Source organism: Melanerpes formicivorus, unplaced genomic scaffold (assembly GCF_026170545.1).
Source record: "Melanerpes formicivorus ecotype bairdi unplaced genomic scaffold, bMelFor1.0.p_v2 SCAF_67, whole genome shotgun sequence".
In the NCBI taxonomy this organism is placed as follows: Eukaryota; Metazoa; Chordata; class Aves; order Piciformes; family Picidae; genus Melanerpes; species Melanerpes formicivorus.
This window is the reverse complement of record NW_027142419.1, coordinates 2936850-2950556: the sequence shown is the minus strand read 5'-3', so window position 1 is coordinate 2950556 and position 13707 is coordinate 2936850. Positions and strand designations below refer to the sequence as shown.

Below are 13707 nucleotides of genomic sequence, written 5' to 3'. Positions count from 1 at the left end.
TGTGCCCTGCCCTGGCTGGCCCTGCTCTGGCAGGGGGCTTGGACCCAGTGATGTCCCTTCCAACCCCTCCCATGCTGTGACTCTGTGATTCCTCAGGGTGATGCTGCCTGGGGAGTCCAGGCCCCTGGGCTGCTCTCTGGAGTTGCTGTGGCTGGTGGCAGTGTCAGGTCCAGTTTGATTCGCCTTCCAGCAGCAGGACAGCTTCCTACCCTGCACAGGGTGACCTGCCAGGGCTTCACAGCAGCACAGAGCCTCTCTCTAGAGGCTCTGAAGTCACCCTGAAGTGCTTGTGGATGTTGCCTGGTGTGTAGCTGGAGGTGGGCTTGTGGCACAGCCTGCTGGCACAGCCTGCTGGCACAGCCTGCTGGCACCTACTGGAAAGGGCTTGCAGTGGCCCCTGGCAGCTGTGATGAACCAAGGGGCAGGAGTCAGAGCAGAACATTGCCCTCAGCCCTCAAAGCCTGTAGGAACAGGATGGTTGTAGCCCTGGGGGTCCCTTGGGGTGGGATGAACCAGCAGACAGGAGGGACCAGGCAGTGTCAGAGGGGGCAGGGTATGGAATCATAGATTCATAGAGTTGTTTGGGTTGGAAAAGCCCTCTGAGAGCATCCAGTCCAAGCAGCAACCCAACCCCACCATGGCCACCAAACCCTGGCCCCAAGTGCTTCTGGAACACCTCCAGGCTTGGGGCCTCCGCCACCTCCCTGGGCAGCCTGTGCCAGGCCCTGCCCTTATGTTGCTCAGTGCCTGTGAGGAGGGAGCTTGGCTGCCCCCCTGCTGAGGCAGTCCTGACACACTCCCATGGCTTTATTTGTGCTCTCTGTTCTGAGAAGATGGAGAGGGGAGAGGAGGGAGGTGACCTCTGCCTCCTGCCCTCCCTGGAGCTCCACTGAGTGGTGGCCTGGGCTTGCTTTGCCTCTCCTGCAGCCTGGAGAAGCCACAGGGCTGCACTGAGAGAAATGAAAGGAATCTGAGGCCATCCCAGGTGAGGAGGATGTGGAAGGGTTCCTTCCCTTGGGGATCAAGGGTCTCAGTCATGACAGGCCTCCACTCCCTGGGCTCTGTCCCACATGCAGCTGGAGGCACCAGCAGGAGACCTCTGCCTCTGCTCACATCTCCGGGGCTGGCATCTCCAGGGGCTAGGGGCTCTGGGGCACCCCAAGTCTGAGCTCCATGTGTCACAGGGCAGGCTGCTGCTCCAGCATCCCTTTTCCCTGTGCACCTCCCAGCAGGAAGGGAGAGCCAGGAGCCAGCAGCTGGGGAAATGGCTTTGGCCCTGGGCAGTTTGTGCCACCAAGAGCATTTCCAGCCTGGCAGTGGTGCCCACAGCTCAGCTCCTTTCATCACAGGGGAGCCACAGCTCCTGGCACAGGGTGACTGCTCCCACAGGGCCAGGGTTAAATGCTGCTGGCCCAGGCTTTGGTGCTGGCAGCCCAGCTGCCCTCTGGCTGGGCCTGGCACAAAGCAGGCTGGAGGAACAAAGGCCTTTTGTGCTTTGTGTTGGTTTATTGATCTGATCCTTTCTGCCCTTTGTTGGAGCTGTGCTCTGCAGCACTCAGCAGCTCAGCAGAGGGACCTGATGTGTGGCTTGCTCAGGAGCTGCAGGTCAGGAAGGCAGCTTGGGCACTGTGAGCAAAGCTTTCAGTGCCTGTGCTCAGCAGCTCTGGCAGCTCCCCCCTCACCATCTCCTCTGGCTGAAAAGCTCTCCCTGCCCTCTGCAGCTCAGGCTGGTCACAGAGTGCTCCTTGTGCTGAGGGCATCCCCAGGGAGCAGCAGCCCAGACTGGATGCTTTGTGTTCACTTGCTCTGCTTTCATCTCCTTCCCTTGTAGCTGCTGGGGACCAACCTGCTCAGGGCTCAGCAGAATGAGGCAGGGCAGGCAGCAGCAGGCAGGTGGAGGATGGCAGTGCAGAGACATGAGCTGGAGTTGTACAAAGTCTTCCACACGGCCCTGGGGGCAGAGCAGAGAATGGCAGCCAGGACCAGAAGTGGCTGACAGCTCTCAGGCTGTGCTGGCATCCAAGCAGAGCTGGGCAGGCTGAGAGCTGGCTGCAGGCAAACCTCAGGAAGGTCAGTAAGGACCAGTGCAGGGTCCTGCACCTGGGGAGGAGCAACCCCAGGCACCAGGACAGGTTGGAGGCTGCCCTGCTGCAGAGCAGCTCCATGGAGAGAGACCTTGGAGTGCTGCTGGGCAGCAAGGTCTGCAGGGGACAGCAATGTGCCCTGGGGGCTGAGAGAGCCAGTGGGGGCCTGGGGGGCAGCAAGAAGAGAGCCCAGCAGGGCTGGGGAGGTTCTGCTGCCCCTCTGCTCTGCCCTGCTGAGACCACAGCTCCAATCCTGTGTCCAGTGCTGGGCTCCCCAGGTCCAGAGACAGAGACCTGCTGGGGAGAGTCCAAGGGAGAGCCAGGAGGAGGATTTGGGGACTTGAGCATCTCCCTTGTGGAGAGAGACTGAGAGCCCTGGGGCTGTTGAGTCTGGAGAGGAGAAGGCTGAGAGGGATCTGATCAATGTCTGACCTAGAGGCTTGGCAGGGGGTTGGACCTAGATGATCCTTGAGGTCCCTTCTAACCCTAACAATTCTCTGCTTCTATGAATGTCCGGGGGCTGGGGTCAAGGGGAGGAGGCCAAGCTCTCTTTGGTGCTGTGCAGTAACAAGAGAAGGATCAGTGAATGAATACAAACTGGAACAGGGAAGGTTCCACCTCAGCATGAAGAGAAACTTCTTTGGTGTGAGGCTGCTGGAGCCTGGAGCAGGCTGCCCAGAGAGGCTGTGGAGCCTCCTGCTCTGGAGCCTTTCCAACCCCTCCTGGGTGCATTCCTGTGCAGCCTGCCCTGGGTGGTGCTGCTCTGGCAGGGCTTGGACTGGATGAGCTCTGGAGGTCCCTTCCAAGCTCTCCTGTTCTGTGATTCTGTGGCTTCCCAGGCTTGGAAGTGGTGAGGAGCCAGGGTGCCCTGGGCCTTCCCTGGCTTTGCAGCTGCCTGAGTGTTTGTCACCCTCCAGCTAGAGCTTGTCCCTCTGACCAGACTTCAGAGTGCTGCTCTGAGGCCTGGCTGGCTCCAGCAGCCCGGACAGGAGCCTCAGACACCCAGCCCAGCCCAGCCATGACTCACAGGGCAGGGACCTCATCCTGCCTTGTGCTCAGCACTGCTTAGGCCACACCTGGAGTCCTGTGTCCAGCTCTGGGCTCCTCAGGTTAGGAAAGAGGTTGAGCTGCTGGAAGGTGTCCAGAGAAGGGCAAGAAAGCTGGGGAGGGGTCTGGAGCACAGCCCTGTGAGGAGAGGCTGAGGGAGCTGGGGTTGCTTAGCCTGGGGAAGAGGAGGCTCAGGGGAGACCTTCTTGCTCTCTGCAGCTCCCTGAAGGGAGGTTGGAGCCAGGTGGGGGTTGGGCTCTTCTCCCAGGCAGCCAGCACCAGAACAAGAGGCCACAGTCTCAAGCTGTGCCAGGGAAGGTTGAGGCTGGAGGTGAGGAAGAAGTTCTACACAGAGAGAGTGATTGCCCTTGGGATGTGCTGCCCAGGGAGGTGGTGGAGTCCCCATCCCTGGAGGTGTTCAAGAGGGGATTGGATGTGGCACTTGGAGCCATGGTTCAGCCATGAGGTCTGTGGTGACAGCTTGGACTTGGTGATCTGTGAGGTCTCTTCCAAGCTTGGTGGCTCTGTGAGACTGTGATGCTGTGAGTGATTGTTGCTATCTGCTGAACACTCAGGAGGTGCTGAGCACTCTGGGGTGCTGAGCCCACCTTGGGCATCCCCAGCACTGCAGAGAGCTGAGCAGGCCTGGCAGGAGCATCAGGAGGCTGGGCTGGGGCACAGTGGAAGGCTGAGAGCTGGGTCTGGGCAGCCTGCAGAGCAGGACCCTGAGGGGCATCTTCCCCTTCTGAAGGCTCTTAGAAGGGAAGACAGAGCCCAGCTCTTCCCAGAGTTTGCCTTGGACATTGCAGATGTCATCATAGCCACAGGATGGGTTGTGGTGGAGGGGACCTTGAAGTCCATCCAGTTCCAACCCCCTGCCATGGGCAGGGACACCTCACACCAGCACAGGCTGCTGAGGGCCTCATCCAGCCTGGCCCTGAACACCTCCAGGCAGGGGACAGCCACAGCCTCCCTGGGCAGCCTGTGCCAGAGTCTCCCCAGCCTCTCCCTCAAGACTTTCTTCATCATGCAAGACTCATCATCATGCAGTGATGGCAGTGGTGCCCAGGAGCATGGCAGTGGTGGGCAGGAGCGTGGCAGTGATGGGCAGGAGCATGGCAGTAGTGGGCAGGAGCATGGCAGTGGTGGGCAGGAGCATGGCAGTGATGGGCAGGAGCATGGCAGTGGTGGGCAGGAGCATGGCAGTGATGGGCAGGAGCATGGCAGTGGTGGCAGTGGTGGGCAGGAGCATGGCAGTGGTGGCAGTGGTGGGCAGGAGCATGGCAGTGGTGGCAGTGGTGGGCAGGAGCATTGCAGTGCTGGGCAGGAGCATGGCAGTGGTGGGCAGGAGCATGGCAGTGATGGCAGTGGTGGGCAGGAGCATGGCAGTGGTGGGCAGGAGCATGGCAGTGATGGGCAGGAGCATGGCAGTGGTGGCAGTGGTGGGCAGGAGCATGGCAGTGCTGGGCAGGAGCATGGCAGTGATGGGCAGGAGCATGGCAGTGCTGGGCAGGAGCATGGCAGTGATGGCAGTGGTGGGCAGGAGCATGGCAGTGGTGGGCAGGAGCATGGCAGTGATGGCAGTGGTGGGCAGGAGCATGGCAGTGATGGCAGTGGTGGGCAGGAGCATGGCAGTGATGGGCAGGAGCATGGCAGTGGTGGCAGTGGTGGGCAGGAGCATGGCAGTGATGGGCAGGAGCATGGCAGTGGTGGCAGTGGTGGGCAGGAGCATGGCAGTGGTGGGCAGGAGCATGGCAGTGATGGGCAGGAGCATGGCAGTGATGGGCAGGAGCATGGCAGTGGTGGCAGTGGTGGGCAGGAGCATGGCAGTGATGGGCAGGAGCATGGCAGTGATGGCAGTGGTGGGCAGGAGCATGGCAGTGATGGGCAGGAGCATGGCAGTGGTGGCAGTGGTGGGCAGGAGCATGGCAGTGATGGGCAGGAGCATGGCAGTGGTGGCAGTGGTGGGCAGGAGCATGGCAGTGGTGGGCAGGAGCATGGCAGTGATGGCAGTGGTGGGCAGGAGCATGGCAGTGGTGGGCAGCAGTGTGGCAGTGATGGCAGTGGTGCCCAGGAACATGGCAGTGATGGGCAGGAGCGTGGCAGTGATGGCAGTGGTGGGCAGGAGCATGGCAGTGATGGCAGTGGTGGGCAGTAGTGTGGCAGTGATGGCAGTGGTGCCCAGAAGCATGGCAGTGATGGGCAGCAGTGTGGCAGTGATGGCAGTGGTGCCCAGGAGCATGGCAGTGATGCTGGGGTAGGCAGCACAGTCCCAACACTGCTGTCTGCCAGCCTCAGCTGGCACAGTGCCTGTTTTAGCTCCTGGTGCCAAGGGAAGCAGAGTGGAGCTGGGGGATGGTGCCCTGCCCTGTGTGCCACTCCTCCAGGAGCTGTCAGTGAGTTGTTCTGCCATGAAATACTGAAGGGCTTGGAGCTGGTAAAAGCCCACCTGGGCACAAGGCTCTCTGCAGCCAGCTGCAGCCAGGCCTGGCAGGCAAGCGCTGGACAGCTCTCTGCTGCCACTCTCTGCTCCTCTCCCGGCCCTGGGGCTTCCCCTCCGCCCTGCAGCTGCTGCGGCAGTGTCTGTGCTGCCAGCCTAAGGCCTGCTTCTGTTAGCAGTCTCCAGCGCTGGGCTGGCAGCGGCTGAGCTCTGGGCTGGCAGTGGCTGAGCCCTGGGCTGGCAGTGGCTGAGCGCTGGGCTGGCAGTGGCTGAGCTCTGGGCTGGCAGTGGCTGAGCCCTGGGCTGGCAGTGGCTGAGCGCTGGGCTGGCAGTGGCTGAGCTCTGGGCTGGCAGTGGCTGAGCCCTGGGCTGGCAGTGGCTGAGCGCTGGGCTGGCAGTGGCTGAGCTCTGGGCTGGCAGTGGCTGAGCCCTGGGCTGGCAGTGGCTGAGCGCTGGGCTGGCAGTGGCTGAGCTCTGGGCTGGCAGTGGCTGAGCCCTGGGCTGGCAGTGGCTGAGCGCTGGGCTGGCAGTGGCTGAGCTCTGGGCTGGCAGTGGCTGAGCACTGGGCTGGCAGTGGCTGAGCTCTGGGCTGGCAGTGGCTGAGCTCTGTGCTGCTGTTCAGGGAGGCTGTGCTGGCTGCGCCATCAGCAGGCTGGGCGCAGGCTGGGTGCAGGTTGGGTGCAGGCTGGGTGCAGGCTGGGTGCAGGCTGGGTGCAGGTTGGGCGCAGGTTGGGTGCAGGCTGGGTGCAGTCTGTGTTCAGGTTGGGTGCAGGCTGGGTGCAGGCTGGGCGCAGGCTGGGTGCAGGTTGGGTGCAGGTTGGGAGCAGGTTGGGCGCAGGCTGGGCGCAGGTTGGGCGTAGGCTGGGCGCAGGCTGGGTGCAGGTTGGGCGCAGGCTGGGCGCAGGCTGGGTGCAGGTTGGGCGCAGGCTGGGCGCAGGCTGGGTGCAGGCTGGGTGCTGGCTGGGTGCAGGTTGGATGCAGTCTGTGTTCAGGCTGGGTGCAGGCTGGGCAGGGACAGGCTCTGAGCTCAGAGATCTGAGACCCAGTGAAGAGAAGGCAGCAGAGGCATCTGTGAGCCTCAGCCTCTCAGCCGGGGTGGGGGGCTCTGGGCTGGCACCTGGGGCACCTCTGCTTTCCATGCCTCAGCCAGGCGGCTCTGTGCTCACAGCAAGCAGGATCAGAGCTGGGCTGAGTCTCCCGGGGTGGTCGCAGCTGCACCTCCCGGTCCCTGCCCCATGGATTTGCTGGCACAGGTCTGGGGGGGTCCCGGGGGGCTGGCGCCTCTCCTGCCGCGCAGGGCTGGCCCTGGCCGGGAGCTGCCGGCGCTGGGTCGGACTCTGGCGGCCCTGGGGTGCTGCGGAGGGGCAGGCGGCTTCCAGCCTGCCAGCTCAGCTTGGCCTTGCATGCTCAGGCTGCTCTCTGCACCTCCCCTGCCTGCTGCTGCAGGCTGCAGCCCGGAGCAGCCCCGGCTCAGCCCAGGCTCAGCCCCGGCACAGCCCCGGCACAGCCCCGGTTCAGCCCCGGCTCAGCCCCGGTTCAGCCCCGGCTCAGCCCCGGTTCAGCCCCGGCTCAGCCCCAGAGCAGTGCCGGCTCAGCCCCGGTTCAGCCCCGGCTCAGCCCCGGTTCAGCCCCGGCTCAGCCCCAGAGCAGTGCTGGCTCAGCCCCGGTTCAGCCCCGGCTCAGCCCCGGTTCAGCCCCGGTTCAGCCCGGCTCAGCCCCAGAGCAGTGCCGGCTCAACCCTGGTTCAGCCCCGGCTCAGCCCCAGAGCAGTGCCGGCTCAGCCCCGGTTCAGCCCCGGCTCAGCCCCGGTTCAGCCCCGGCTCAGCCCCAGAGCAGTGCTGGCTCAGCCCCGGTTCAGCCCCGGCTCAGCCCCGGTTCAGCCCCGGTTCAGCCCGGCTCAGCCCCAGAGCAGTGCCGGCTCAACCCTGGTTCAGCCCCGGCTCAGCCCCAGAGCAGTGCCGGCTCAGCCCCGGCACAGCCCCGGCTCAGTCCTGGCTCAGCCCTGGCTCAGCCCCGGCTCAGTCCTGGCTCAGCCCCGGCTCAGCCCCGGCTCAGCCCCGGCACAGCCCCGGCTCAGTCCTGGCTCAGCCCTGGCTCAGCCCCGGCTCAGTCCTGGCTCAGCCCCGGTTCAGCCCCGGCTCAGCCCCGGCTCAGTCCTGGCTCAGCCCCGGCTCAGCCCCGGTTCATCCCTGGCTCAGCCCCGGCTCAGTCCTGGCTCAGTCCCGGCTCAGCCCCGGCTCAGCCCCGGCTCAGCCCCGGTTCATCCCTGGCTCAGCCCCGGCTCAGCCCCGGCTCAGTCCCGGCTCAACCCCGGCACAGCTTCGGCTTATCCCAGTGCCCCAGCCCGGAGCTCCTTTGGCTGGCCGCGGTTTGCTCTCCTGCCCTCCGCGGTCTGCAGTCTCAGCCCCGGGGAGCGCTGCAAACATCTTCTGCTCCCCTAAGCGCTCCCTGCAGCCAGCCAAAGGCTCTCCTGAGCCCTGCACAGCGCTGCCGCTGCCGGAGGTGGATTGAGGAGCCGCAGGTGATGCAGCTGCCGGCCCGGGGCTGTGCAGGTCCTGCGGCGCAGCGGCTGAGGCCTCTCTCTCTTGCAGCGCCCTCGGCGGTGTCCATCATGCACCAGGTCAGCCGCACCGTGGACAGCATCACCCTCTCCTGGTCCCAGCCTGACCAGCCCAACGGAGTCATCCTGGATTATGAGCTGCAGTACTATGAGAAGGTACTGGGGGGGCCTGGGCAAGGTTCAGCCACAGGTTTGGGGTACAGGAGGTGGTGCAAAGCTTCCTGCCAGGGCAGGACACTGCAGCTGGGGGGGCAGGAGCTGGCCTCCTGCCCTGCAGTGGCTGCCAGCCCCTGGGAGTCCAGAGGGGGGTCAGAGAATCATGGAATGTCATGGGTGGGAAGAGACCTTCAGCCATTTAGTCACCCAGTCCAGGCCCCTGCACCCAGCAGGGACAGCTGCAGCTGGGGCAGGCTGCTCAGAGCCCCAAACAACCTCACCTGGACTGGTGCCAGCCATGGGGCAGCTCCCAGCTCTCTGGGCAGCCTGGGCCAGGCTCTCCCACCCTCAGGGTCAAACATTTCTCCCTTCTCCCCAGCCTGAATCCCATCTTTGTGTTCAAACCATCCCCCCTTCTCCTGTCACATCAGCCCCTGCCCAGCAGTCTCTCCCCAGCTCTCTGCTGTGCCCTTGAAGCACTGCAAGGCCACCAGAAGGTCTCCCTGGAGCCTTCTCTTCCCCAGACTGAACAAGCCCACCTCTCCCAGCCTGGCCCCACAGCAGAGGTGCTCCAGCCCTCAGGTCAATGTTGTGGCTCTCCTTTGGATGTGCCCTGGCAGGTCCATGCCTCTGCTGAGGACCCCAGAGCCAGATGCAGTTCTCCAGGTGGGGTCTGGCCAGGTCTGCCTTGGCCATGCAGCTCCAGTGACACTGCAGGTGTGGACATCCTGCTGGTCTCTAGGGAGGAGTTTCTCCCTTCACCTCTCCAGCACCCCTGGCAGGTGGCCCCATTGCAGGGGGAGCTGGGGACCCAGGGCCTGGAGGCTAATTTCCTCCTTTCCCCTCCTGGGGCATCAGTGGGGAATGGAGCAGGCAGGGAGGTTCTGGTCCCCCCTGGCCCCTGCCAGCTGAGTCTGGGAGGCTGTGTGCAAGGCTCTCCCTCCTTTACCCTGAGGGTGACTTTGGTGTCTGTGTGCAGCAGCCTGAGCCTGGGGCTGGGGCAGGGAGGAGCTATCCACACTCCCATGGGGGCCCTGCTGCTCTGGGGAGCTGGGGGAGGCTGATCTGCAGGGGTCCCACGGCTCTGGCCCTTTCTTCCTTGAGGAGCATTCCCCTTCCATCTCCTCCCTGCCCATGCAAGGAGAGGGACTGCAAGGCAGGGCTGTGCCAGGCTGCCCCTGCCAGGCTGCCCCTGCCAGGCTGCCCATCCATGGGGCTGCAGTCCTGTGGCTGCTGACAGACCTGAGGCCAGGCTGGGGTTGGTCCCACGACCTGCCAAGCTCTGCCTGGCTGCTGAGCTCCATCCATGCCAGCCAGGGGAGGTGGGGAGCAGGAGGCTTCTCCTTCCAGGACTCTGCCCCCTTGCACAAGAGCTTAGAAAGCACACACTAAAGAATTGCCACCTGGCTAATTAAAAAGCTTTGTGATTAAATGGGACTGGAAATATTGTTCCCAGCAGTTGCAGGAGGAGATGATGAATCCCACCCCCCCTGCACCCCCCCCTGCCTGCCTCTGACCTATTTTCTCCTCACTGAGAGCCAGAGGGAGAATGAGGAGGAGGAGGGGGGTAGAGTTCTTTGTAAGCTGTTAAATAGGTCCTGACCTATATTGCATAAATCACAGGCATTTATCTGACCCTTGGAAGCGATCCCAGAATGCCTGCAAGATGGATGAGGAGGTAACCAGGCAGATCTGGGAAGCAGGAGGGGTCCTTCCCCAGGCACCTCCACACAGCAACCAGCTCCCAGGGAGCTCATTCTCCTCCTCTTCATCTCTCTCCCTCTTCCTCTCCTCCTCCCCTCTGTTTTCTGGGGAGGTTGGGAATCAAGGGAATGTTGTCTGAAGGGGAAGCTGCTGGTGGTGGCCACTCTTCACTGCCAGCCTCCAGGTGGGCATCTGCCTGCCCCAGGGGCAGAGCTGAGGGCGCAGCATCTCCCTGCTCCTGGGGACAAGTGGCCCAGGCCACACTCAGGCAGTGCTCCTCGTGGCAGCTGGCTCTGAGGTGCAGCTCTAGCCCTGGCACAAGCAGCCCCACGTGCTGAGGCACCCTGTGTCCTGGCACCCAGAATGAGGGACACAGGGGACACAGTCTCAAGCTGTGCCAGGGGAGGCTTAGGCTGGAGGTGAGGAGAAAGTTCTTCCCAGAGAGAGTTGTTGGCCCTTGGGATGTGCTGCCCAGGGAGGTGGTGGAGTCCCCATCCCTGGAGGGGTTCAAGAGGGGATTGGATGTGGCACTTGGAGCCATGGTTCAGCCATGAGGTCTGTGGAGACAGCTTGGACTCAGTTTGAGGTCTCTTCCAACCCAGACAGTGAATCCCAGACTGGATTGGGTGGGAAGAGACCTTTAGAGCTCACCCAGACCAGTGCCCTGCACTCAGCAGGGACAGCTGCAGCTGGGGCAGGCTGCTCAGAGCCCCAAACAGCCTCACCTGGACTGGTGCCAGCCATGGGGCAGCTCCCAGCTCTCTGGGCAGCCTGGGCCAGGCTCTCACCACCCCCAGTGTGAAACATTTCTTCCTTCCCTCCCTTCTGAATCTGTCTCTTAGAGTTCAAACCATCCCCCCTTGGCCTGGCACAGCCCAGGCCCTGCCAAAAACTCTGTCCCCAGCTTTCTGGTGCCTTCAGGTGCTGCAAGGCTGCTCTAAGGCCTCCCTGGAGCCTTCTCTCCTCCAGGCTGAATGGAGTGGAGTGGAGTGGAGTGGAGTGGAGTGGAGTGGAGTGGAGTGGAGTGGAGTGGAGTGGAGTGGAATAGAATGGAATGGAGTGGAATGGAATGGAATGGAATGGAATGGAATGGAATGGAATAGAATAGACTTAACCAGGTTGGAAGAGACCTCAGAGATCTCCAAGTCCAACCTCTCCCCCAGCCCCATCTGATCAACTCAACCATGGCCCCAAGGGCCTCATCCAGGCTCTTCCTAAACCCCTCCAGGGATGGGGACTCCACCACCTCCCTGGGCAGCACATTCCAACACCCCCAGCTCCCTCAGCCTGTGCCCACAGCAGAGCTGCTCCAACCCCCTGAGCATTTCCATGGCCTCCTCTGGACCCTCTCCATCAGCTCCAGGTCCTTCCTGTGTTGAGGTCTCCAGAGCTGGACCCAGCAGAGCAGAGCAGAGGGCAGAACAGAGGGCAGACCAAGGTTAGCTGAGGAGGTGTGAATGCTCTTCCCTTGCCACCTGGGAGGCAGAGAGAGCACAGTTAAGGGCACAGCTTCCTCAGGCAGGCAGAAATCCCTCCCCCAGGCTGCACAGCCCTTGTGAGCATGGCCACTGCAGGAGCAGGGCTGAGGTCCCCCCAGCAAATGGCTGTGAAGCAGCTGTGCTGTCAGTGCCCTGTGAGGGCTCTGAGGTTCATCCCAGCCCCTCAGCACTGCAGGGGTCAACATCTCCTGAGCTGCTTCCCTCCCAGCCTGGACTGGGGATGTCCAAGGCAGTGCTGAGTCCTGACCAGGCCAACAGGACACTCAGCTCTCTTCTTGGTCCTTGCTGTCTGTGTGCCTGTACCTGAGCTGTGCCTTGTCTCTGCTCTAGCTCCCAGCCCCCCCAGTGCTGCCCAGAGACCCTCAGTGCTGGGTCCAGGAGGATGAAGCTGGTGTTGAGGTGTTCAGAAGGGAAAGCTGTCCCTGGGCCCTGCTGCTGGTGGAGGTCTCTCAGGCACTGGCAGAGCTGCAGGATGCCACTGGCACTGCCAAGCCTCCCAGCCTGGCTGCCCCCTGGAGAAGCACATCCCCTCCCCTCTTCCCCTACCAGCTGGCCACACCAGCACTGCTTGCTCCAGAGCTCAGCACAAGAAGAGATCAGCTCCAGGAATGGACTCTTCCAGCTGCTCTGCAGCTCTGAGGCAAACCCTCTGCCCAAACCTGGGTCGTGAGAGTAAATCCACCTTGCCAGGGCCCTTGAGGTTCTGCTCCAGCCCAGCCCCTGGCTGAGCACCAGGCTCCCCCAGCAACAGGAGGGGAACATTGGTTCAGCCTGGTCTGCTGTGTGGAGCCCCACAGTGAGCCACTGTTCCTTGTGGGCCTCTCCTGCTGCTGGTGCCACAGCTTCTGGCTGTGCAGAAGGGCTGAGTGAAGGCACCAGAGCTGCTCCCAGAAGCAAATGAATGTGAAACCAAAGGCACCAGAGGGCTGGGGTAGGAAAGGAAGGAGGGAGCCAGCCCTTAAAGGCAAACATCATCATTCACTGGTGGGCAAGGCAAGCCCTGACCCCTCCTGTGGTCCAGCAGCTGAGCAGCCTGAGGACTCAGCCCCCTCTGGACAAAGCTGGGTGCAAGGCTCTCCATTGCCTTCTGCTCCACTGTTGGCTGCAGGTAGCCAAAGCAGCACAAGAAAGCAACAGCCTGGGAAACCTGCAGCTCCTCACAGCTGGGACCTCCTCCCTCATTGCTGCTGGCCTTCAGGAGCCACCACAGCAGAGTTTAGTTAGGAGGAGTGGAAGCTGTGCCCTTGCTGGGACTCTCAGTCTGATCTCATGGAAGTACAGGACAAGAAGCCCCTCTGTGCCCCCCCAGCAGAGTTCCACAGCTGGGGCTGGAGGGCAGCCCCTCGGGCACAGCCTCAGCCCCACCTGGGGGGGTTGCACTGACTGCCTCTGAATCCTTTCTGCCAGTCCCAGCCCACACCTTGTGAGGTTCTCCCAGCTTGCTGCTGGGGCTGTGTGGGGTGGGAGCCCTTGGGCTTGCTGAGCCCTTGGAGGTGCCTCGAAGTTAGCAGCTCTCAGCCCTTGCTTGTGAGCTCCTCAGGTTAGGAAGGAGGTTGAGCTGCTGGAAGGTGTCCAGAGAAGGGCAACAGAGCTGGGGAGGGGTCTGGAGCACAGCCCTGTGAGGAGAGGCTGAGGGAGCTGGGGTTGCTTAGCCTGGAGAAGAGGAGGCTCAGGGGAGACCTTCTTGCTCTCTGCAACTCCTTGAAGGGAGGTTGTAGCCAGGTGGGGGTTGGTCTCTTCTCCCAGGCAGCCAGCAGCAGAACAAGAGGACACAGTCTCAAGCTGTGCCAGGGGAGGTTCAGGCTGGAGGTGAGGAGAAAGTTCTTCCCAGCAAGAGAGATTGGCCCTTGGGATGTGCTGCCCAGGGAGGTGGTGGAGTCCCCATCCCTGGAGGTGTTTAGGAAGAGCCTGGATGAGGCCTCTGGTGCCATGGTTGAGTTGATCAGATGGTGCTGGGGGAGAGGTTGGACTTGGTGATCTCTGAGGTCTCTTCCAACCTGGTGAATTCTATTCTATTCTATTCTATTCTATTCTATTCTATTCTATTCTATTCTATTCTATTCTATTCTATTCTATTCTATTCCATTCCATTCCATTCCATTCCATTCCATTCCATTCCATTCCATTCCATTCCATTCCATTCCATTCCATTCCAACCTGGCAGCTGAGGTTTGCAGCTGGCAGCTGCTGCTGTGCTCCAGCCAGGGCAGCCTGCCC

The 13707-nt window shown here is 62.3% G+C and overlaps 1 protein-coding gene across 2 annotated transcripts in view; it reads left to right on the top strand.

The window, feature by feature from the left end:
- Positions 1-13707, top strand: part of EPHB2 (EPH receptor B2) — a 171148-nt gene that overhangs the window by 131839 nt on the left and 25602 nt on the right. For both annotated transcript variants that reach the window (XM_068162820.1, XM_068162818.1), the window contains exon 6: positions 8163-8287. In XM_068162820.1, coding sequence (XP_068018921.1) covers positions 8163-8287 — 125 coding nt within the window. The remainder of the gene's footprint in view (positions 1-8162; positions 8288-13707) is intronic.